This window comes from Lampetra planeri, chromosome 54 (genome assembly GCF_965212315.1).
Source record: "Lampetra planeri chromosome 54, kcLamPlan1.2.h2, whole genome shotgun sequence".
NCBI lineage: Eukaryota > Metazoa > Chordata > Hyperoartia > Petromyzontiformes > Petromyzontidae > Lampetra > Lampetra planeri.
Window position 1 is genome coordinate 2,491,039 of NC_136160.1, and position 24,391 is coordinate 2,515,429.

General features: G+C 53.1%; 1 protein-coding gene across 2 annotated transcripts in view; it reads right to left on the reverse strand.

Moving 5' to 3' along the window:
• LOC144735233 (nuclear factor of activated T-cells, cytoplasmic 3-like) overlaps positions 1–24,391 on the reverse strand; it is a 147,938-nt gene that overhangs the window by 31,500 nt on the left and 92,047 nt on the right. For both annotated transcript variants that reach the window (XM_078617721.1, XM_078617720.1), the window contains exons 9-13: positions 14,956–15,128; positions 14,288–14,428; positions 5,381–5,436; positions 3,501–3,660; positions 423–1,259 (exon numbers count right to left, since the gene is read on the reverse strand). In XM_078617721.1, coding sequence (XP_078473847.1) covers positions 423–1,259; positions 3,501–3,660; positions 5,381–5,436; positions 14,288–14,428; positions 14,956–15,128 — 1,367 coding nt within the window. The remainder of the gene's footprint in view (positions 1–422; positions 1,260–3,500; positions 3,661–5,380; positions 5,437–14,287; positions 14,429–14,955; positions 15,129–24,391) is intronic.

The window sequence follows — 24,391 nt, forward strand, 5'->3', positions numbered from 1 at the left end:
CCCCCAACCATACGCAGACCATGTCCATCAGGTCCACGCTCCCGCGTGTGGCGGGCACGTTTTTTGTGCGTATTTAGTTTGTTGTCCTTCCCCCGCTACGTACAGTGCGTACAACAACAACAACAACAACAACCGCCATTCGCCACTAAGTGGCGGTGACGTCACCACGACGCTTGTGCCAGGCCATGTGCACCTTGAGGCTATCACGTGAAGTGTCGAACGCCCGCTGGCAGGAGGTCACGGGTCAGACCCTGCAGGTGCCACGGGTCGACTGACCGAGATGACCGAGATGACTGGCTGATGCACCACCTGTGCCCCCTACTGTACCAACTTGCTGTGCTAAAGCATAGCAAGTTGGTACACACGCACACACACGTGCGACCGTCCCCCGCGCGCGTTTGCAGGCGAGCGCCTCTCCTTACCCTCCTCCAACGTGAAGTGATGCCGGTTGCCCTGCGTGGGAAAGCGGCCCCTGTCCGTGCCCTCCGCCGGCTCCTGCTTGATGCCGCCTGACGCGCAGCCCGAGTAGGCCCCGCGTGGCGGCGGCGGCGGTGCCGACGCGTAGTGCTGCTGCTGCTGGTGCTGCTGCTGGTGCTGCTGCTGCTGCATCCCTACGTTCACCCCCAGCTGCTCGTAGGCCATGTGCAAGCCGTGACCCTCCACGTCGCCACCCTCCTCTATGAAGGCGAAGGTCTCGAACGGCAGCTGAGCGTGGCCTGTGGAGTGAAAGCCCTGGTATGCCAGCGCTCCGTAGTGGTTGTTATTCTGCTGGGATCCCTGCAGCTGCTGCTGCTGGTGATGATCGTGATGGCTCTGATGGGGGTGATTGTGTTGGTGATGCACCGTGCCGTGGTGATGATCCTCTTGCTGGTGGTGGTGGTGGTGATGATGCTGCTGCTGCTGCTGGTGGTGGTGGTGATGGTGGTGAGGATGATGGTGGTGGTGGTGTAGGTGCTGCATCTCGGCGTTCTGGAACACGGCCTGCCCGAGGTGATCGAGCCCCTGGAAGCGTTGCTCCATGGGCATGTCCACCCCGTTGGGTGGCATGGGGTGCAGGGCCTGGTACGCCTGAGCCTCGCCAGGGTGGGCGCTCATGCCGGCGCACTCCGGGGGCACCAGGTGGAGCAGCAGCGGCCCGGTAGGCGGAACCTCAACCGAGAGGTCGGCCGGCTCGGGGGCTCCCGGCGTCGTCGTCGTCGTCGTCGGCGTCGTCCCCATGAAGTCGTCGCTCGGCTCGCTCTTAATCGGCAGCATGGGCACTGCCGGCACACAAAGACACAGGGCCCCAACCCCCACCCACGCGTCAAAGCCTGTAATAGTCCATCATCCCCCTCTGGGGTGAACCAATATAAGCGGCGCTTTGTGGTTGTGTTACATAGATGGACTCGCAGCCCCCTGCCCCCACCACCGTCGTAGGAATGTGGAATTTCCCACCACTCGCTTTACACAGCTGTAAATAAACGCGAGATGAGCACCAGTGCCTCAACGCTCAATTGAGCGGAAAAGTGCAAAATCGCTCCGACTTTTTTTGCTTTACTACTTTGTTGAACGAAAAAAGTTTTGAAATATTCCGAGTAACCCAGAACACCCGTGGAAAAAAAAGGGGGGGAGGGGGGGGAACGTATGGCGTGTCTCAACGGGCCTGCACATCAACTCCCGGTTAAGTAAAGGACACAACCACCACCCACCACCACCGCCGCCGCTACGCTGCAGCCACGCGCTGCTCTGTGACCCGGCACTAATGGGGAGCAAGCGTGAAAATGCCGCTGGAACAGACCCTGCCTGTTGCCCTGACAAACAGCCACCACCTCCCCACCCACCCTCGCCCCCGAATCAGTGGCACTAATTGTCACCTGATGCCACTGGGCTTTTGCTCGTAATGGCCTCCCCGCTCACCCCACCGCCCCCCTCCCTCTGGATACGCCGTCGTCACAGTCGCAAATTGGCAGCGCTTTGCGTCAAACCCAACCGGGCCCTCTGGTCCTCTGCTCAATTCGTTTTGCCGAGCGGAGTGCCCGCGCGGCTGTGGGTGGCTTTTTAGACCGTGGGCCATCACCACGCCGGCAAACACGATGGGGGGGTGGGGGGCCGCGGATGTTACGAGTGGCCAGGAATTTGATCTGACCCCCCCGCCGGTTCCCGGGGTTCATCGCGCGGTAGTGCCTAAGCAATAAAAATAAATGTAAAATGTAGCGCTACGTATGGCGCTCCACGCACGACGGCAAAATTAACCGCCGCACACCGTGCGGTGCGCTGGTCAGGTAAGAAGAGTGCTCGACTCTCAAGCGGAAGAGTTTCTGCAATGTTCAAAATCCCGGTTGGGGTCAAGGTGGGGGAGGGGGGGGGTCGACTCGGCTCGTCGTTCCTCTAAGGTCAACGGGACCGTTCTTTCGTTTGTTTGGGGGGGGAAACTCAACAGCGGTTTGCCCCGTGCTTGGTTGGGCTCGCCCCCATCGAAGGGAAGTATAACCTCCAGCACCACTTTGACGACAAACAGAAAGCTCGAATTAAGTGTGTCCTTAAAAATACCGGGGCGAATACAGGGACGGAGTGCCATGCGGCCTACATATGTATTCTCAACCCAAAAAACCCCGTTATAAGGGGGCACACGGAATATTTGCGCCCATTGTTTTGAGGACACACATCTCTGTCAGTCAACCCACGGCACCTGCTGGGTCTGTCCGGTGACCTCCTGCTGGCGAGCCTTCGACACTTCGCGTGGGCCTCAAAGCGCACCTAGCCTGGCACAGGCACTCCGGCGACGTCACCGCCACTTAGTGGCCAACGGCAGTTGTTGTTGGTAGGGTGGTGGTTTAGCGCACTGCTATAATAGTGTTGTCGCCCCGAGTTTGATTCCCACTCATAGCCAACATCGGTGACGAATATCTGAACCGGTCCTCGGCCTCTTCTAGGTCGACTCAGCCTTAAGTGAGTACCTGCTCCAGTGTGGGGAGACAATGACAGCCTGGCGCGGCACACTGGATGTACCACCACCCCATCACAAGTTGTGCCGGCCCCTCCATAGGTTGCTCGCTAACAGCGGTTGCCACATCAGTTTAACAATAACAGAGGTTTTTTTTATGGGTTAGATCGCGCAAATATAAATGTGTCGTTAAGCCCGCCACCACCCGATACAGGCAAACAGTAAGGTTTGTCACGCACACAAAAAATGCCAATGAGTTACACGTTCAGCACAACACGCATGTACTGAAGAGTAAACCCAGAACATTTGCCCCATCAGTCAGTATGGGGCTGCAAAGGGAACTTTGCGCGTGTGCGTGCTTGCGTGTGCGTGCTTGCGTGTGCGTGCTTGCGTGTGCGTGCTTGCGTGTGCGTGCTTGCGTGCTTGCGTGTGCGTGCTTGCGTGTGCGTGCGCGTGCTCGCGTGTGCGTGCTTGCGTGTGCGTGCGCGTGCTTGCGTGTGCGTGCGCGTGCTTGCGTGTGCGTGCTTGCGTGTGCGTGCTTGCGTGTGCGTGCGTGCTTGCGTGTGCGTGCTCTCACGGTCTCGCAGTGCGGGCGAGAGGCCTCCGTTGGTGGGCAGGTACGTGAAGCGCTGCGGCTGGCTGCGTTTGCGCTTGCCGTTGCACACGTGGAACTGCACCTGCACCTGGTGGCTGATGCTCTTGTTCTGGTACGGAGGTACCTCGACCACCAGGCTCGTCTGGTGGGGGAGGGGGGGGGGGCACGGGAGGGGGGGGGGCACGGGAGGGGGGGGGGCACGGGAGGGGGGGGGCGCATGGAATGCGAAGAGCATGCGGATAGCGAATGCCAGAATCACACGTTAGGTTTTATAACCCATATACTCGAAGCTAAAGGTGCCGCCTTGCAATTGCTTGCTCATGGCAGTGGTGGTGCAGGAGCCTCCACTAGGGAGAGCTGTAAGAGAGGGGGGCTATTTTGGTCTACTCTTTCACGCCGTCAGAGGCCTTGGAAGAGAGCCACACTATACCCCACCACACCCATGGCTAACACTGCAAGCAGGGCCACTCCTCTAATGGTTGAGATGAGATGCCCCTGCAATTCCCCGCTCAAGCCACTGCTGGTGGATGCTCCTCCACTAACGAGAGCTCTTTGGGTGCCTCCCTCGAGGGGATCTGACCAGAATTCTCGCAAGACGTCGGAGTGTACACACTTTATCCCACCATACACGACCTGCCGATCAACTATCCGCAATGTAACAATTTATATTGATCTAAACGCAATACTCCACAATAATTGTACTCCCCAATAAAATAAAATAAACAATGTGAAAACAGAACACGTGAGATTTGAAAGCATCACCGTTAAAATGCAATCATTGTGATTTGATTTTTTAAAATGCCTGCTTGGAAACATGCTTGAATATAAAAAACTAAACAATTTCAACTATTTTTATTTTACCAGTTAAGGCACACTAAGCTATGTGGCTCTGTTTCATAAGCGACCTGGCCATCACAAATGATAGCTCATTCAAAAGTGGCTTTGCCGCACGGAAATTTACAGCAGCCAAATACTCCAAAGTGCGTGTTTCTAAACGTGGAGGGGAAAACCGGAGGAATCGAGGAGACATGAAAACTCCAAGTCTACGGGTGTCAGGGTCGAGATCGAACCAACAACCTCCTGTATACCAGGCCGAGGTGGTTAACATCTCGCTCACTCTGGAGCCCCACAATAACAACGACAATATGCAAAAGCACGCACGTAAATGATGCGCACACCGAAGCAATGCTGCGCAAAATTCGCCAAAGACAACAAAATTCACCGGTAACATTAACGTCAACAAGAGCAAGTTCGCTCTCTCTGAATCACGCAAACATAGTTCCGTTTCAGGAACTGCGCAAAAAACTACCGAGACGTAAATATGCATTCACTCCACGCACACAATACGTCTGTGTTTTGCCAAGGTAAGTTAAATTTAGAACGAAAGAGAAGCTATTTCTGCTCGCAATTGTGTATCTATTCCTACGGTCGAAAAACCGCAGACTTAAGCGACGAGCGAGACTTCCTTCTTTGTGTTATAAAAAAAGACGTTGATTTCTGATGACTTAAAAGAAACGCCGCGATGAAGTTATTACGACTGCCACTCAAAAAAAAAATCACACACTGACGAACCTTTGCTAACGCACGGCCCCTTTTTGTCAATCCGCTGCCGGATGACGGCCTCCCCACGCCGCGAGCCACGGTGGTTATTTGATCGTACTTCACCACGCTGGTTAAGCGATGGATGGTGAAGGTCGGGGGGGGGCGGGGGGGGGGGTGGAGAGCACAGGTGTAGGAGCACAGGACTAGGCCAAACCCTCGCTTAACGCGCGGCGGTGCCCAAACACCGGAACGCGTTTTCGCTGCAACGCAGTTCTCCTCCATTCGGGAAAACTTTTCAGGTCGCGAGAGGTCAATCTCACCGGTTCACTCTTGTCCTTGTCCACTTTCGCCTCCACCTCCCACAGGTTCCTCCCATCTGTTGGGGGGGGGGGGGTGGGACGCGAAACGAGCCGTCGTTAGTAACTCCTCCGCTTGAACCGCGCTCGCGGACAGCAGGGTCCCCCTCCCTGCTCCCAAAGACCCAAAAAAGTAAAGCATTTGAAGACTTGATTTGAAGCTTTCGTGACTGCAGGAATCCATACTCTTTGGTTCCTTCGGTAAAGTCACGTAGGTAGAAACATCATAATAGACAACGACGTTTCGATCGCCACACAAGCAACCGTCTTCAGTGTGGCGATCGAAACGTCGTGATATATGATTTTTCTACCTACGTGACTTTACCGAAAGAACCAAAGGGTATTTCAATACTTTCCAACCAAACGTTGAAAGCGCGATTGCATGAGACCTGTCCGTCTGTGTGCACGGCAACTAACGAGCGCTCCGGTAAAGACAAATGCATGCTGGGGTCGCGGGAGAGGATCCATGGCGAGGGAGATGGGGTTTTCCTCCCCTTTTGTTTTGTCAGAAAACCAGTGGAGAAAGAAGGGGGGCGGGAGTGTTAACGTGGAACCGCACTCACCATCGACAGGGACCGGGGCGGGGGGGAGGGGGCAGCTCCTGAAGCTAAACGGGCCCAGCGAACCCGGCCCCTCGTATCAGAATGGCAACCAAATCAATTTGACAAAAACATTTAGATTTAAAGCTTTCGTGACCGCAGGGATTCATCTTCTTGGTTCTTTCGGTAAAGGCACGTAGAAGGGAAATAATAAAATAATAAAAAGAAAACATAATAAAATAATTCTCACGACGTTTCGGCCACAACGCAAGCAGCCGTCCTCAGGTGAAGAACAGGTCTGTCGGAAAGACAGCGTCTGAATGAACTGTCTTTCCGACAGACCTGTTCTTCACCTGAGGACGGCTGCTTGCGTTGTGGCCGAAACGTCGTGAGAATTATTTTATTATGTTTTCTTTTTATTATTTTATTATTTCCCTTCTACCTGACTTTACCGAATGAACCAAGATGACAAAAACATATTCGTCTAAAAAATTTACAAATGGCAATGTGATGCCAGGGGTAGGGGGGGGGTGCAACTCAAGTATGTGCTCCAGTTGTGTGGCTCGTATAAATGTGGAATTTGTATTGTGTGTCTATACAGGTTTTTATTATATATGTATGTTGAACCTTCTTCCCACCGAAAGTAGCCAACTGCACTAATTATATATAGAATTTTTTAAAATATATTTTAGTTTATTTATATATTATATAACATGTGGGGTGGGTGGTGTAGTAGTGGTTGAAACAGAGCGCTATCGTCCCAGGCACTCCGTTCTTGGCCATGTTGTTTACGGCCGAGTCAACCCGAACGCGTTTCGTCGCAGTGTTTAGCGCCGGATTGCCAAACACAGGTGTGGGTGGCGTTGGCGCTGGCCACACCACCCCTGCACAGCGCTCCACTCGCACCACAACAGGTGTTCACGCTCAGCACTTGTACCGACAGCACGTGAGGATGAACTCGGGGGAGGAATTTTGTACAAGGTTCCGTGAGCATATGCACACACGTGTGTTTGTGTGTGTGCGCTCGCTCGCGCGTGCTCAGAACTCATAAGAGAAACTCATCAGGGCGTACGTCTGCGCAAACACGCATGCTGTGAGGCAGCCCGGCCACGTACGAGCACACGAACCCCCCCCCACCCACAACACCCTCCCCGCTTTGACCTTTCCACAAAAAGTGTTACCACGGGGACAAACCAAAATATATTTTGAAACAAAAAAGAAATCTGTATTTCTTTCTCCTGTTTTTACACACGAGTCTTCTGTGTTCCGGCAGAGAAACCCCTGGAATCCCCCCCCCTCTGCCCCCCACCCACCCCACCCCCTCTCCCAGCCCCCACGTCTCCTCCCGAGCGCCGGCCAATAAATTCTCCACGCGCGCTCGGCTGGAATCTCCCCTAAGGCGAGGCGAAGCCACTGGTGAATGGGCCAGTTGTGTGGCGCATTTCTCCTCTGCAATGGGGCGCATTTTCAAGTCGCCCGCACGAACCTTTGCCGGCCGCTGCACTTAACGCTCGGGACGGGTTACACACAAACACACAAACACACACGCATCTAAACATTTTGCACTTCTTGTTTTTCTAAGGAAAATGTGCCAAGACCCGTCGTTTTGACTCGTCAGCTCACCTCTTCTCTACGGAACATTCTCGTCCTCTTCCCTCCCATCTCCTCGCCACTCCACTCCTTCGCATCTCTATCCTTTCGCGATCCCTACGGAGCACTCTATCGCTGTCACTCATTCCTCAACTCAATCCGCTTTACAGTCGCACTACTCTTAAAAACTCCTGTCGCTCTGCCCTCAAAAGCCTCACCTCTTTCTCCACTGCCCATAGACTCACATTACCCCATAGACTCAACACTGCCCCATAGACTCAACACTGCCCCATAGACTCAACACTGCCCCATACTCACACTACCCCAAATACTCAACACTGCCCAGAGACTCCCATTACCCCGTAGACTCAACACTGCCCCATACTCACACTACCACGTAGACTCAACACTGCCCCATAGACTCAACACTGCCCATAGACCCAAAACTGCTCCTGTACATGAAGCAGTCCTCCCTCCTTAACCTCCTCCTCTCTCTAAGCCTTACCTCCACTTCTCCATCGCCCATTCCCTCCCTCTTCCCTCCCCTCGCCCCTCCACCCCTTCCCGTCCCTCCCCTGGAGACCTGCCGCCGTGACCCCCGCGTGTGCCCTCTTGTCACGGTCACTCATCCCTCTGGCCTTGCACTGCCCCTGCCATCTAAACCACTCTGTTCCTGTCACCGCTTTTAAACTCTGTTCTAGAGGCGCCTTGAGCTTAAGACGCTGCACAAATACAAACAAAAATATATATAAGATACTCGGGAAATTAACTCCCGAATCAATCCGCTGCTGGATTGCGATCCGTAACGAGTCTCACTTGACGCGCTCATCGCTCCATCTCCACTGCGGCCGACCACCCTCTGGGGTGCACGGCCCTCATGACAACCAACGCAGCCGCGCCCCCAAGGTGCGCTGGCACAGGAACAACGGCGCGCACGATAGAACCTACACTTTCCATAGGAATGTGGAATTTACACCGGGGAAGCGGGGCGGGATGAGGCGGGGGGGGGGCAACAACGTGACTTTGACCTTCGCTTAAAAAATCCAACGGCAGCGTTGGCTTTATTGAGGTGGCCTGCGGAGCGTAAATAACTTATCGCCGTGCGGGCCATCAATGTGTCAACTAAAGCCGCTCGAGGCATCGGATAAAAAAAAACATGAATTTATAAATTCCACACTCCTCCTCGGCCATTTGTGTTTTTTTGAGGCGAGTTTTTTGCTGCTAATGCAACGAGCCGTTTCTGACTGCCCCGTGAGTGGATGTGTAAAGTACGAAAACGGCAACTTTCCTTCGCAAATAAGATCATTTTGGTTATGAGGGGTCGCGTTGGTACGTATGTTTTTTTTGTTGAAACTGCAACCACCCTCTTCAATAACGCCCGCCGAAAGTGGCGTCGTGCTCAGCGCCACCGTCCTATTAAGCCGGTGACCTGAGTTTGATCCTCGAACAGGGCTATCGTCAGTGGCGAGATCTATCTGAAGCGACCGGGAGGTCTCCCCCCAACCTGTGTGCGTTGAACTTCTTTCGCACCGTACTTCGTAGCCGACCGTGCTTGCCGCGTTGTGCGGAGGGTTGTTTGACCGTACTTCACCACGCTGATGAGCGCAGGTCGGTGAAAGGGGTGCGCAGGAGCAGATCAGACACAGCTCACCACCAACGTTAGCCGTGACCAGGTATTCAACTCAGAAGAACCAGCTTCATATATCGCAGTGCACTAACCACCGCACCACCACCACAACCATCATCATCAGACAGCATCGTGTGATTCCGCTCGTGCTGTTGACACGAGCTCCCTTAGCTCAGTGTTCTTCACAAACTTTCAGAGGGGGGTGCAAACCAGCACGGTGAAGTATGGTCAAACAGCCTCTAGGACCCACACGTCAAAGGGGAAGGCCATTCCTGCAGCAGTGGATTGACACATGGCGGTAAGTGACTTACACACAAATTCGTAAGAGGACATTATATATTTTTTTCTTTCAGTTGTAAGGCTACGTCGATGACACAGGAGTGTCAGGTTTGTGTTTTGTTTTTACAACTCGTACTTTCCCTTGCGCTTTTTCCGATGCGAGTGGGCGATACCGTACGGCGTCACGGGTTCACGCCGGGGTACAAGGTGCAGCCCGGCAATTGCCGGCTCACGCCACCGCTGCCGGAAACGGCCTCCCAAAGCTCTGGAGAGCTCCCTCCGAGAGGATATTTAGGTGCTAAAAACTTCCGCTTCGGAATAGACGCGTTGGAAAGGCAAGTGGGGATGCCCACACTTTTCTCCACCACCTGCCAGCCGACGTACAACGTAACCATTGATACGCAGTGGAAGGATTTAAGAAACTTGAGATGTTAAAACGAAGCGCGCCCACCTCTGGATTGGGAGAGAACCATCTTGGTCCAACGTGAGGACAGCGTCAATGACCAAAGGAGTGACACTTTTTTTTGTTTACACAAAAATCCTCGTTCAATTGGGGGCTGTCAAGGGAAAACCCGCGACGCTCCGCGGTTTTCGGCGGCTAACGTCAGGGTCGCCAGGGCGAGCCCGTGATGACTGTTGGCAAAAACACATCGCGCAAAAACCCCACAACGCCCTTCCCGCCAACTCCACACAGACACACGCACAAAGTCAAAGGTCCCCCGTAAAGGATTAACAGACTGTTGTTGGGGGCAAGTGCTGTCGTTGGCGAGCAGCACCCATGAAGGCCGGCACGGCACACGAGGGGGCGGGTGGCTAGCACCAAGCCTGGCCACCTTCGTCTCCCTAGTGGCGATGATTACACCGCACCAGGTGCTTATTTGAGGCTGAGTTGACCTAGGGGAGGCCCAGGACTGGTTCAGAAATTCGTCACCGATGTCGACCGTGAGCGGGGATCGAACTCTGACCGACGGGTCGTAGCGCAAGCGCGCTAACCGCACAGACACACGTACGCACACACGTACGCACACGTACGTACACACGCGGACGCACACGTACGCACACACGCGGACGCACGTACGCACGCGCAACACACGCACCGGCAATCGCACGCCCACACCGGCGCAGACGCCGCCGGCTGCGGCCCGCCGTCTTGGCAGAGGAAGGGAGCTCCCCCTCCCGCCCCTCTTTTTCAACGATGACACACCGCGCTGTGGAATGCACCACATGTCCAACGCGTTGAACCGAGTTCTGTGTCTGCCGGTTCCCCCGGAATCCTGGCAGCCCCACCGCCGTTTTTCCAACCGGCCGTCCGTCTCACTTAAGCGAGCGTGACAGCTCCGGTCAGGGCACGGGCCCGCAAAGGTGTGGCCTCTGTAACCCAACCGCCGAGAGCCATCGGTGCTTTGGATCGTGTGGGCCCCCCCCCCAATCAGAAGAAAAATAAATAAAATAAGAATAACTCTTTACGCTGGCGCGGGCGCATGGGGGCGGGTGCAGGCTGCGCGCGCGCGCGTTGTGAAGATATCATCTCCTAACGAAACAAACGTCAATGGCCAAGAGCTCACTTCAAGCTGCAACGATCGTGCAAAACAATTACGTAATGTTTAACAGCTGCAATTACTCCATTGTCGTAAAATTAATTGAAATAATTCTGACAAGGAGGGGGGGGGGCAAGGATTGAACGATACGGAAGCCGAGAACAAAGCTGTTTAAAGTAATCATAGAGCACGCAAAATAGCGCTTAAACCTGCCGACTTCACGGTGACAAATACCGGTGATATCGCGGCTGCTACGTCACTCAAGAGCCGTGTTTGAATTTTATACGGTGCGAGTAAATTACGCCTCCTCAGGCGGACATCACTTCTAAGCGTCATATATCTATACTAGCTTTACTACCCGGCTTCGCCCGGGAGTTGGGTTCTTGTCTTGGATTCATAGAGGGTCTACGTGGAGGGTTGGGGGGGGCGGATGCGTGACGTCAGCAGGCACACTGCGTGACGCTGCCGCGTGAGGGCGACATCACAGATGTGACGTCACCGCTCACTTGCCGTGCAAAATAAATCCATTATTGCGCCCCCATTTCCCCCCCCGCCAAAATACAAAAGTCTATTTTTATACTTTTTGCATTGTGTACAGTCTGGAAGCTACCCACGTGCCATATTTAAAGTTTGTTGCATGTTGGGAAGTAGGCTAAACATTTCGAACAGCCACACATTCACAAATTTCCCTTTTATATATATATATAAATACCTGCACTCTACAGCTAATTTAAAGCAATATTATTGCACTGACATGTTTAAGGTATGATCATTCATCGCCCGCCCGTAATATTACTGAAATTGACACCGGCGAAGATTTGCTGCCCACGCTTGGCACTCTGGTAAGCGAGCAGCCCGGTTTCGTGGGACGATGCCATGCCTGCCAGGGCGGAGGCGGAGGGGGGTAGTACAGCAAGTAGGTTGCTGGCCTCCCCCGTGTGCGAAGTTCCAGTGCTTCTCCTCCCTCCTGCGTGTGTGCAACTTCTTTCCAGGTGCGCCCGGGATTTGGTACCGTACGCAAAAATTTACTCGACAGCAGAACTGGCCCGCCGACGCTAGGAGCAGGCGGCCCTCGTGAAGAGACCGAGAGGCTCCGTCAAGCGTTTCCCCGGGCGGGTAAGTGGAACGACGAGCGTTGAAAACAACCCACTACTCTGGCTAAAACACCACTTTGTGGAGGTGTCTGGGAGGCTCAACGGGCTCGCTTGGAGCACCGATCCGGTGGGCAAGAGAATGTAAGCAATTATGATTTTTTATATTTTTGTAACTAGCGATGCCAAGGCGCAATGGCTAAAGGGCCCAAGGCCCAAAACTGTCGTGCGGCTGGCAACGAACGGCGCTGTAATTTTACGTGTAGGCCTACGCGACCGACATTATGGTTCAAAATTAGTTGTTTCCTTTTGGGGTTAGCTCGTTGTAAGGGGGCTTCTCTCTGGTCGTCCGACCAAACAACTTTCATCCAGGCTCAAGGTCTCTGCTTAGCTGCCGAGATCTGACGTAACCGGGCGCGTTTCAGGCGATTTTGTGATAGGCCTTGCTAGGAATATAATAATCATAACGCCATTCAACGCTCCATGAAAGCGTGCGTCCTCAATGCCATGGCCACCCGTTTTTTTTTATGCACGTCGAGCACTTGGTAGGAAATCAGAGGTCCAGGATGAACTGAATGCGTACCGCCGGACGATACCGCTCAGAGGGCGACATAGATGGGTTGTATACAAACCTACTTGCTGTACTGCTAATCTACTGGCCACCTTGCTGCCCGGTGGGTTTGAACGTTTTTCTAGTCTCGTCGGATCCCCCCACTTGGATTAAAGGTATGCGTCATCACCACACCCAGCTTAGCCTACGTCTATTATATATATGCTCATTATACACGCATATATAACACGGAAACACAGAAGCTTTACTCAATGGACAGGATTGGAAGACGTCCAAAGAGGCCCGCCGTCTGACGGAGACGCACTTTCAGTAGCGGCCCAGGTTGCGGTGTGTTTGTGCGCGCCAATTCACCGGGACAGAGTAATCCGCCGCGCGCCGTTAGGGGCCATAGGACGCATACATAAGCTCCGATTTTTCAAAAGGCCAGCTAACAAGACGCCCCGCTCCCCCCCCCCACTCCCCCCACTCCACCGCCTCCGCCCCTCCCCGTATTGTTTGGCTTCCCTTTTGGCAGCAGCTCTGACATCTTTCCAGGCATTGTGCATCACCCAGACGGTGAGCGGAGCGAGCGTGCCAGACAGCGCGGCACGGCAGGGGGGCGACCACGACGGAGTACAGCGGCGGTCTGCGTGCCACCGAGCCGGCTTATTACCAACGCGGACGGGCGGGCGGGCGGGCGGGCGGGCGGGCGGGCGGGCGGGGAAATGCGCCCATCGTCAAAGCAAGCCCACGCCGACTGGCGCGGTGAAGTACGGACAAAACAACCCCGGCATGCCCGACGTGGAGTGAAATGGCATCTCATCCATAAGCGCTGTAAATTATCGCATGTGATTCATCGTCGTTATCATCAGACATGATCAATTCGCTGCTGGATGAAGGCATCCCCAGGTCTCCATCAAGCCTAAAGATCCCATTAGGTAACAACACAGCCAGCACCGGCACACGAGACGCAGCAGAATTACATCTGCCACTCCACTATTGTTATTTTTCATCAGCTGCAACCATCGCCTCATGAATCATATCAGCTGCCATTATCCCTTCATGATGTCGGCCGATGCGATTCATAATCGATCTTTGGGTTATACCACGTAACCATCGGCCCAAACGTGTGTAGTTAAAACCCTCTAACCACCCAGCACAGCAAACAAAACTTGTCACGTGTGTAAGCGTTTGAACGTGCCAATTATTATTATTATTGTTTCAGCTCATGGGTAAGTTGAAGAAACAAATTCTGACAACCAAAAACATTGCTCAATTAAGATACAAATGTACGACACATACATCTCGAGCCATTAGAGATACGATTAGATTGTATGTGATCATGAAAGTAGGAGAGGAATTGACATTGTTGTTGTTGCTGCTGCTGCTGTTGTTGTTGAGGGTGCGTGTGCTATGGCCTGCAGCACGCTACAACCCAGAGCACGTTCCGGACCTGAGCACGCTACGGCCCAGATCACGCTACGCCCCGGATCGCTTCTAAAGGCTAGAGCGCGCAAAGGGCTGTAGCGCCCTCCGGCCTGTAGCACGCTCCGGCTTGGGGCACGCTACGGCCTCAAGCGTGCTCGGGCCCGTGCGTGCTCCGGGTCGCAGTGCGCGCGCCCCGCGTCGTTGCGACGGAGCGGCGCGTGGCACCCACCGGGCCCCTTCTCCAGAAAGACGACGCGCGACTCCGGCTGAAAGTTGTGCCCGCGTAGCACCAGCTGCTGCCCGCCGTTTGCCGTGCAGCCGTCGACGCTCTGGCCCTCCACGAGTGGCAGCTCCTGGGCCGAGCGCTGGGCTGTACGGGGGTTGGGGATGTGGAAGGGGTGGGGAGGGTGAGGACACGAAACCACGTGTCGAATTTCACAATACGACGGTCGGAATTAACTTAAAACTTTAATTTTTTGCAGCCGATACGATGAGCCCCTGGTTGTTTTTGGGTTAGGCAACACGGTGGTAGTTCTTATGCCTGGCGCGGTGTGTAGTAAACGTCAGCATTTTGGGGAGACAAAGGCGGCCGGCCGTGGTGCTGGCCACATCGCCCCCTTGTGTGCCGCGTCGGCCTTCACAGGCGCTGCTCGCTAACAGCACTTGCTCCAACAGCCTGTTAAAAGGCTATACGGCCGTAAGGGGACCTTCGCGTGTATGTTTCGTGTTGCAGTTGGCCCTTTCCCACGAACTCCGATCAGCACGGCTGGCCGGCCGGCTGGCTACGTACGGCGCGAAAGAACGGGGCTCAAACAATTCCCCCGGCACCGCCGCCCCGTCGGGGAGGCGCAATCGCCCGCGTACGGCCACGCACGTGGCGAGGTGGGGTTCACTCACAGCATTCAACGGGGATGGAGGTGGCCTGTAGGGAGAGCACCTTGCCCCCGGGCTGCGGGATGTGCACGCGGAACACGAGGCGCACACGCGTGTTCTTGCGCCCGATGTCGGTCTCGCCCTTCCGCAGCTCGATGTCCGAGTTGCGCAGCTTCAAGATCCCCGCGCAGTCGATGCTGCGACAAGGCAAACGCACAGCAGAGGTCGCATACGGGTTTTGATTCCTTACCCGTACCCGGCCGCACCAGGGTCGCAAACGGGTACCCGTACCCGTACCCGGCCGGGTACGGGTAGCCGGGTATCGGGTAGGGTACGGGTATCGGGTACCCGGTTGCGACCTCTGACGCACACCGACGCGGACAGGAGGGCGGGGTGAAACCGTTTCACGTCGTCTGTTCCGCCGAGCTGACCAGCAGCGGGCCCCGATCCATCACGTCGTGAGGCACGTGTGCACACACCGGCAACGTGAGCCAAACCAGTGTGGAAAGCAGCGGGGATATAGAAATATGAAGGGGGGGGGGGGTGGTGGGCTCACTGCCCAAACCATACCGGGGGGCCCTACCGCAGGCGGAAAGGGTAATTTTTTTTATTCAAGTAAGGGGGAAGGAATGGCAAGCGGAGAGAGCGGATATCACCGAAACACACATTGACATAAAGAAAAGAAAAACATAAGAGGCGACCGAAACGAATCCGGCTCCCTTCCTATCTGCAGTGGTTATGCCCCATGTCCTCCGTCCCTGTCTCCCGACAGCCCAGTGTTTTTTTTGTGCAGTTCGTTTTTTGTCGTCCTTTCGCCGCACCTGGTGGTGCGAAAGAAGTTCAACACACTCTTTGGGTCTTTCGGTAAAGTCACGTGACTTTACCGAAAGACCCGAACAGTATGAATTCCTGCAGTCACGAAAGCTTTAAGTCAAGATTTGAGTTCAACTTAGTGTACATTTATCGTCAAGGAGCATAAAACCATCACGCACGAGCTCCGGTCATCCTCGCAGCAGCAGCTTTTTAGTGGGCCATCGAAAAAAGACGGTGGTTACCGCATTGCGTACTTTTAGATGCGCTTCTGCGGCCGTCTGGAACGCTCTTCCTTCCGATATTAGGAAGCCAGTGGAGGCCATGCAGTTTTAAATCATCTACGTTAAAAACTCCACGTGACAAGCCACTTCATTGGGCCTTACCTGGTCAAATAAAATAGTTTACAGTTTGAAATAGTTTCATAGTTCAACTCGACTCTGCACTCGGGGTGACTGAGCCTCTTGCATGCGCTGCCCAAAGAGTCTGGATGGCCCTGCTGCTGCCACTCGTGGCTCGACAGGCGAGCTCCCTCGCCCTGTGATTACCTCTTCTCTACAGGGCTTCTCTCGCCTGCAGGCCTGCAACTTCCCATGCATCACCAGTGGACTCCGGATTACCTTGAGGTAGTCAAATTTCCTAACTTCGTGCATGGCGCACTTAGATCCCTGGATAAATTGCGCCTTATAAATGTTAATTATAATTATTTATCGTATTATTCAGACTATAATACGCTTTGGAAAATAAAACGCAGCACAAACCTGTGCTCTGGCGTCAACAAATTTACACAAATGTGGCCACACAAAGAAAAAAGATTCCTCGTACAGCCGAAAACAGACTTTTGGGGCAAGTTGCTGTTACCGAGCGCCTACGAAGGCCACACAGACACAACAACCGCCATTCGCCACGAAGTGACGGTGACATCACCACGGCGCTTGTGCCAGGCCATGTGCACATTAAGGCCATGTGAAGTGTCGAAAGACCACTGGCAGGTCACGGGACAGACCCAGGGTTGACTGACTGAGACGACACAAAGACAAAGATCCCCCGTATAGCCTGAACAGACTGTTGGGGAGAGTGCTGTTCGCGAGCACCGATAAAGGCCGGCACGGCACACGAGGGGTAGGGTGGCCAGCACCACGCCCGGCCGCCTTTGTCTCCCAAGAGGCGATCTTTTTACACACCGCACTTTGTACTCATTTGAGGCCGAGTCGACCAAAGGGAGGCCCAGGACCAGTTCAGATAATCGCCACTGGTATTGGCCACGAACGGGAAATCGAACTCGGGCTGTCAGGTTCGTAACGCGCTAACCGTTACACTACCGCTCGCCCCACACACACACATATGCATACACCTACCGGATTACGAGATGCACCCCCAAAGCTTTGCTTATAATACTGGGAACAAAAGTGCGTCGAATACGGTACATCTATGAAAACATGCAAACGCTGTAGAGGCCTACGGCTGCGTGCATTGCCGACAATGCTGCCCTGGCCAATCCCTGCCTCGAGATCTTGCTCATTTGCTGTGTCTGTGACCCGTCCTTAATCTCTCGATGAATCCCTTTCATTGGCATCTAAAACCAAGTGGCCTCCTTCTCTGCGTGGTAGCCTTCTACTCCGCAGCCCGCCCGCCTGCCAGCCCTCCCTCCCTTCCCTGTTTGTACAGCGTGCAGAGAAGCCTTAATATTTCGATGCATTACAAATCCAAACTAAGATTGTTTTGTAGACGAACAAGATGAAATCCGCACAACTGTTGACGCCAGTGGTTAGCGAACAGTGGCAGGCGAGCAGAACCCACAAAAACCTAAAGGTCAAACAACAACGGTAATGTTGTCGAAGATTTAATTTCAACCGCAGCCCAAGTTTTATCTGATGTCCCACTTCGTGCACTTGAATTGAACGATTTGACTCTGCCACGCTTTTACCTGAAATAAAATGTAAGCAATTTACGTATCAGTTTGGAGCGATGGCACATGGTTAGCGCACACCGCGCTTTAAACTTGCCGATCCCAGTTTGTTTTGCCGGCCACGGCTAATATCGGTGGCGAGTGAAATGTAAACGGCTCCTGGGACCGCCCCTGGATCAGGCCTACCATCATGACTTGCATGTCACGTGACTTCAACCGACTGCACACAGCTTTGTTTCAGACCGTCTACTAAAATGAGTCAGTATTGTGGCCCTATTATTATTCATATACATGGCAGCAGCAAAAAAATCCATTTGATCATTTCTAGGAATTAAAGATACAGCGTACAGTGAGTGCTGATTCATCAGTACAGTATGGCGTAACTGTGACATGCAAAGCATGATAGGACTGTGAAAAATATCTACATAGCTCAGTGAGCGTTACCTCGTAAAATAAAAAAAAATATCTTAGCTTGGCTGAATCTCTTACCGTCGAGAAGAAATCCCCGTTGGAGTGGAGCATTAATGCTGCCACCTCTATTCCAGCCTACACGCACCCTTTCTGTCCGAGTGGTTTCTCATCCTTCCCCAGTAAAATCGTTCAGGGAACCACTCCACTTATCGTCACGTGCGCTCCCGTTGCGCGACACGACGTCACTCGGAGCGAGTCAAAGAGGGTGACGCGCGTTGCCCGCCCTGCAAGGCAGGCGGGCACAGCAAGCGGCTTCCCGGACGAGCCAAAACGTCCGAAATTTAGAGACGGCCCTATCCTCGCCCGCACGTGTGTGTGGGGGGGGGTCAACCCTCCGCCCCCCCCCCCCCCCACAACTATTTTTTACTATTTTTTATTTGACCAGGTAAGGCCCCACTGAGCTATACATCTCTTTATCAAAAGCGACTTGGCTATCGCAAACGACAGCTCAACGGAGCGGCTTATAAACCCACCCCCAACACGTCCACCGTCACCTGTGAATACACTCGCGAGGAGGAGCAGGACCAACACCCCTCGCCCCGCCCCCTCCATGGGATGGAGCCTTCACGCCAAGCGACGATCTCCTGGGGGACGTTTCCCCCCCGCTGCTCTCTCGCTTTCACGGTCAGTCAACCGGGGGCTGTGGCCTCTCTGCTCAAAGAGGTCCACTGCCCGGAACGTCGGTCTCCAAAGTACCCAGGTGAAGACGCAAAAGGGGCGCCCGCACGCCCCGGCCGCCTCTTTCTCCCCAGTGGCCGATAATTGACGCACCCGTGCCAGGTGCTCGCTTGAGGCTGAGTCGACCTGGGCGAGGACCAGGACCGTTTCAGATAACAATCGTCGCCTGTGTTGGTGGCTCGCAAGCGGGAATCGAACTCGGGGCCGCCGGGTTCGAAGCGCAGCGGCTCGCTAACCGCCACGCCGCCGCTCTCAGCTAACCACTGCATCCCTGCTCCCCGCTAACCGCCGCTCCCCACTAACCGGCGCTCCCCGTTAACCACCGCGATGCCGCTCCCCTCTAACCGCTGTGCCGCCACTCGCCGCAGCTAAAACAGTCACGTGGACACACGTACGCTCACTCGCTCGCCCGCCCGCTCACTCACTCACTCGCTCGCCCGCCCGCTCGCTCACTCGCCTGCCCACTCACTCACTCGCTCGCCCGCCCGCTCGCCCGCCCGCCCACGCAGGGGGGAGCACGGCTGTCGTGGGGGCATCCAAACGCCGTCAAAAAATTACAATCCCAAACGGCGCCATTCACGAAACGTTCAAATAAAACGCAGATGTGAAAATCAGGTCGTCGTGTAAAGTGTAGTAAAAAAAAAAGAATGTGTTAAGAAATTATTATTTTAATCCGTACATGTGAGCATATAGTGTTAAGCCGTTACGTGTGTATATTTTCATGGGCACACAGATTTCCTTTGACTATTCAGCCAGTAAATTTGAAATGAAATGACACAATTTGGCGAGACCGCTGCACGGGAGGACCCAGGCGCGCTCTATTTACTTTGGTTGAAACCCGCTGGCCAAGACGAGCAAAATGCCCCCACCCACCCCCACCCAAACCACACAAACACCTCCAGGGTAACAGTGGCGGCGGCACACGTCTTCATCAACGTGTGGACCTTTAAAACAAACGGGGGGCGGGGGGGGCTGGCGAGCGGGGCAACCCAAGCAACCTGAAACAACACGCGCGCCTACTTTGAGCGATATAACTCGAGGAGACTACACAGGGTAGAACTGTGACTCCTTTGTCAAAATAGGAAGCGCATTTGGAGAAGCTTGGGCGAGAATCGCGGTCGGCATCCTCAACTACCAAAAAACTGAATTATTTACGTCTTTCGATTTAAAGCTTTCGTGACTGCAGGGATTCATCTTCTTGGTTCTTTCGGCAAAGTCACGTAGAATGGAAATAATAAAATAATAAAAATAAAACATAATAAAATAATTCTCACGACGTTTCGGCCACAACGCAAGCAGCCGTCCTCAGGTGAAGAACAGGTCTGTCGAGAAGACAGAGTCTGAATGAAACACCACCGAGCTTGGAGCGTCTAACCCAGCTTAAATGGACGCTCCAAGCTCGGTGGTGTTTCATTCAGACTCTTCTCGACAGACTGTTCTTCACCTGAGGACGGCTGCTTGCGTTGTGGCCGAAACGTCGTGAGAATTATTTTGTTATGTTTTATTTTTATTATTTTATTATTTCCATTCTACGTGACTTTACCGAAAGAACCAAGAAGATATTTACGTCTTACCAGGTCTCCTTCGTGCTGTCTCCTGTCCAACCTCTTTGCGGTCTTTTCCAAATATTATGCACAGGACCACCCCGCTTCTGGTGGTTGGCATTGGCAAATCTTGAGGAGCAGCATTGTGGTGCTGCAGAGTATCTCAAGAGATGGTCCATGTGGTTTTCTTCTCCCGACAAGCACATTGGTCTGTTGTGTCAAAAGTCCACCGCCCCCCAGGATTTCACGAGAGTTGCAACTGCCAATTTGACCAGGCTAAGGGCCCACTGATGCCATATGACTCTTTTACAGGAGCAAACTGGCCAAGAGTGACAATAGCTCAACTTAGTGGCTTATCTTCTTGGTTCTTTCGGTAAAGTCACGTAGAATGGAAATAATAAAATAATAAAAATTTTACATAATAAAATAATTCTCGCGACGCTGTCTCCCCGACAGACCTGGTCTTCACCTGAGGACGGCTGCTTGCGTTGTGGCCGAAACGTCGTGAGAATTATTTTATTATGTTTTATTTTTATTACTTTACCGAAAGAACCAAGAAGATGAATCCCTGCAGTCACGAAAGCTTTAAATCGAAATTTAGTGGCTTATCGCATGGAAATCTATCGCAGCCAAAAACTCTTAAGCATGTGATGTTGATCCTTTTAAATGTGCAGGGAAAAAACGTGAAAACTCCAAATATGCAACGGGCGTCAGGGTCAGGATCGAACCCACGAGCTACTGTCTACCAGGCGAGGTAGTTAACATCTCGCCATGGAGCCTCGTTCACACCTCGCATGGGTCGGATGGGCAGGCATTCGCCGCACAAAGCGGATTGGCATTGGGGATGCTTCTCGCTCCGAGCGGCGTATAACCTCATCTTTATTCAGCTGGTGGATCATTTAAGTTTGCACACAGTAACTCCAGGAACGGCTTCGCCAGAAAACACTCAGTGGTACGGTCCACCCATTCGCAGATCACTCCAGACTCCTCGCCCAGACACGGAAAAGAGACCAGGTGACCCCAATCCTCCAATCAGGAAAGGCAAACTGCCGCATAAAAAAGAAAATCTTTGACGCGTCACACGTTACGATGCGGTGGTGCGATTTTACAACGATTTCTTTAGAAGCGTCGGCCTTTGTTTACCGACCGAACGCATTTTTGCCTCCTGGTGAGAAATCACAAAATGATACTTCAAGGATATACATCATGCGTATAATGTTTTCATAACGTGCTTTATTGCTTTTCCTTGGAAGGCTAAACCGATCCAAAACACGCAAACTCTTCTCTTCCTATAAGCGTCAAAATGGTTGTAATTTAATTTCAGTTTACTTTACCGATGAAAGAAAACAAAGCAAGGGAACAACTAACACTTTATTCCACTTCGGACTTTTTATTTAGCCCACGTGCTAAATTTTGCCACGGCTGCACTGTAGCCCTGGCAAAAAAATAAAAAGAACATCATGCCTCCGATTGATATTTTGATTTCAGTCGCTTGTGTTTTTTTTTCCTTCTTCTGTGCAACAGTACTAATCGTGCGACTGGCGTCAGTCAGAGAAGAGAATCATTATTCCGTGAAAGAACAAAAAATGGTAAACCGCCGGAAAAAAAAAAGAGTAGCAGCAACGCGTCGCAAAAAATATATTTCAAGCGGAAAGGGTGCAGGCTTCTGCCAATGCCTCATCCGAATGGCCGTTCTTACTCGCCCCTCAGGAGAGACGGCAACATGGCACAAAGCTGCGGCTATGTCTCATTGCAGTCGCCCTTCTCAAATTATAATTCTCCAGCGCTGTCACGGAAAGTAGATGCTGCCCGTGGTGTAATGGCGAACGCCCCGGATTCGTAAGCGTGGGTTCCTCTCTCCGGGCCAGTCAGGTTTCTTCCCACGAGCAAAAGCACCCAACGCTCTATCGTCAAGAAAGGGTCCCCCCCCCTCTGTGCCTGGAAGATCGGCACTTTTCCAGCAGTGATTGAGGCACCTCTGACTTTGCCGATCGTGAATCGTTGAGGTAAACAAAGCGACCGGCGGATGACGATCGCCGGCGAATAGAAGACCTCAACTTCTCCCACAGCGCGATGCCGGTTCAGGCTCTACCTTTTAATTCACCCACGTCCACCCTGACACAGAGGGCCAGGCATTCAAAACAGTGGCTCAGGGGGGACTAACGCCGTGTCCGTGAATCCAAATTCAGCCGGCTTTTTTCCAAGAGTAGATCTTTTTTTTTGTGCGTAGCGAGCCGATGATGTTGGGCTCAGCCTCGTCTCCGATGACTGCACAATTAAAACGATGCCATCGAATTTTTTTTTTTCCACGTCATTTTCCGTACCGCAACTCCCCGAGAATAAAAAAATGCTGTTTTGATTGACATATGAAGAACACCCTTTGCGGAGAATTATAAAAGGCGTGTGCCTCCCCCCTCCCCCCTTCGACCCCTGCCTCCCCCCCACCCCCGTGGACAACAAGCCCATTAAAGTAACTTCAGGAGTAATCGTACGATTTCACCTTCCACGGCCATTTCTGAGTAGACGCAAGGCCATCGGCTTTCAGTCGACTGCAGACGAACGACCTCTGGACCGCGCCAGGTTACCCCGTGGGAGAAAATTCGCCACTGCAACTAAAACAACGTCGCCAAAGCTCACACGCACGGCAGAGGATCATCCCTCCCCTGTCCCCCCCCCTCACACCCCCCCTTCCTGTCACCCCGCTGAAATATTTTCGCTGGCAACGGAAGTTTTTTTTTCCTTCTTCTTCTTTAAATCCACGTGGCACTACCGTTGCGCGTGCCAAGTAGGACAGCCTTAGCAAAATAAGCAGAGGTAAATAAACCCGACGCTGGATCTCAAGGCCTTGCAGTTGAATGCGAGTTACCGGGCGCAGAATCGAGGCCCTGTTTACATTTCTGACAAACGAGCCCTCTGTGCGCATTCAGGGGCACGTGAGCACGTGTGCGCGCGTGCACGTGCTCGCACACGTTTAGCTCAATCGCGTTTCGCTCCATCGCGGCTTCCAATAAGAAAGTGGCGTCGACAACAATCGCACATTATTGTACCGACCCCGTGAGTAGAATTTGAATCGGGGTTCCAAAACCAAAATCCAAAGCGGCAAAAGTTGAGCGCTTGGCTATGAAGACTGCCAGACGATTTAAAGCTTTCGTGACTGCAGGGATTCATCTTCTTGGTTCTTTCGGTAAAGTCACGTAGAAGGGAAATAATAAAAATAAAACATAATAAAATAATTCTCACGACGTTTTGGCCACAACGCAAGCAGCCGTCCTCAGGTGAAGAACAGGTCTGTCGGAAAGACAGCGTCTGAATGACGCAGAAGAACAGGTCTGTCGGAAAGACAGCGTTTGAATGACGCTGTCTTTCCGGCAGACCTGTTCTTCACCTGAGGACGGCTACTTGCGTTGTGGCCGAAACGTCGTGAGAATTATTTTATTATGTTTTATTTTTATTATTTTATTATTTCCCTTCTACGTGACTTTACCGAAAGAACCAAGAAGAAGACTGCCAGATGACTCGAGCACGACGCTTCTTTCGTTGGTTGCGTTCGGTAAGAGGTTGGGCACACGCCGGTGACCCGGCACTCGGGAGGCGAGGGTGGGAACCCTCCCACCCCCTCCCCACCCGCTGGACTGGATTGCAAGTTGTGCTTGGAGATGGAAGTACAGCAGCAAGTGGGTCTGCGCACCCGTCAGTGAAGAGCTATTCTGCTGTCGCCTCTAGAAAAGAGGGGGGCGAGGAGTTGGAAACTCGCGTCTGTTCCAACTCGTCTTGGCCAAATATAACCTCTAGAGCACACTCGCTATAGCGGAGACCCCTTCCGCCAGCAGTGGCGTGAGCAAGACATTGCAGGGCTGCGCCTTCACCTTTAAACTAGAACACTAAACGGGCATCGATTAGATCATTGTCTGCATAGAACAAAGGTGGGGTTCTGGGGTCACCTCAACGCTTCAGGTGGCTTTGTCTCCTCGACGCTGACGTTACAACAATGCACCATGTACTCGGGTTTTAGTCTACCTATGAGAGGCCGTAGCTTGCATCTAAGAAC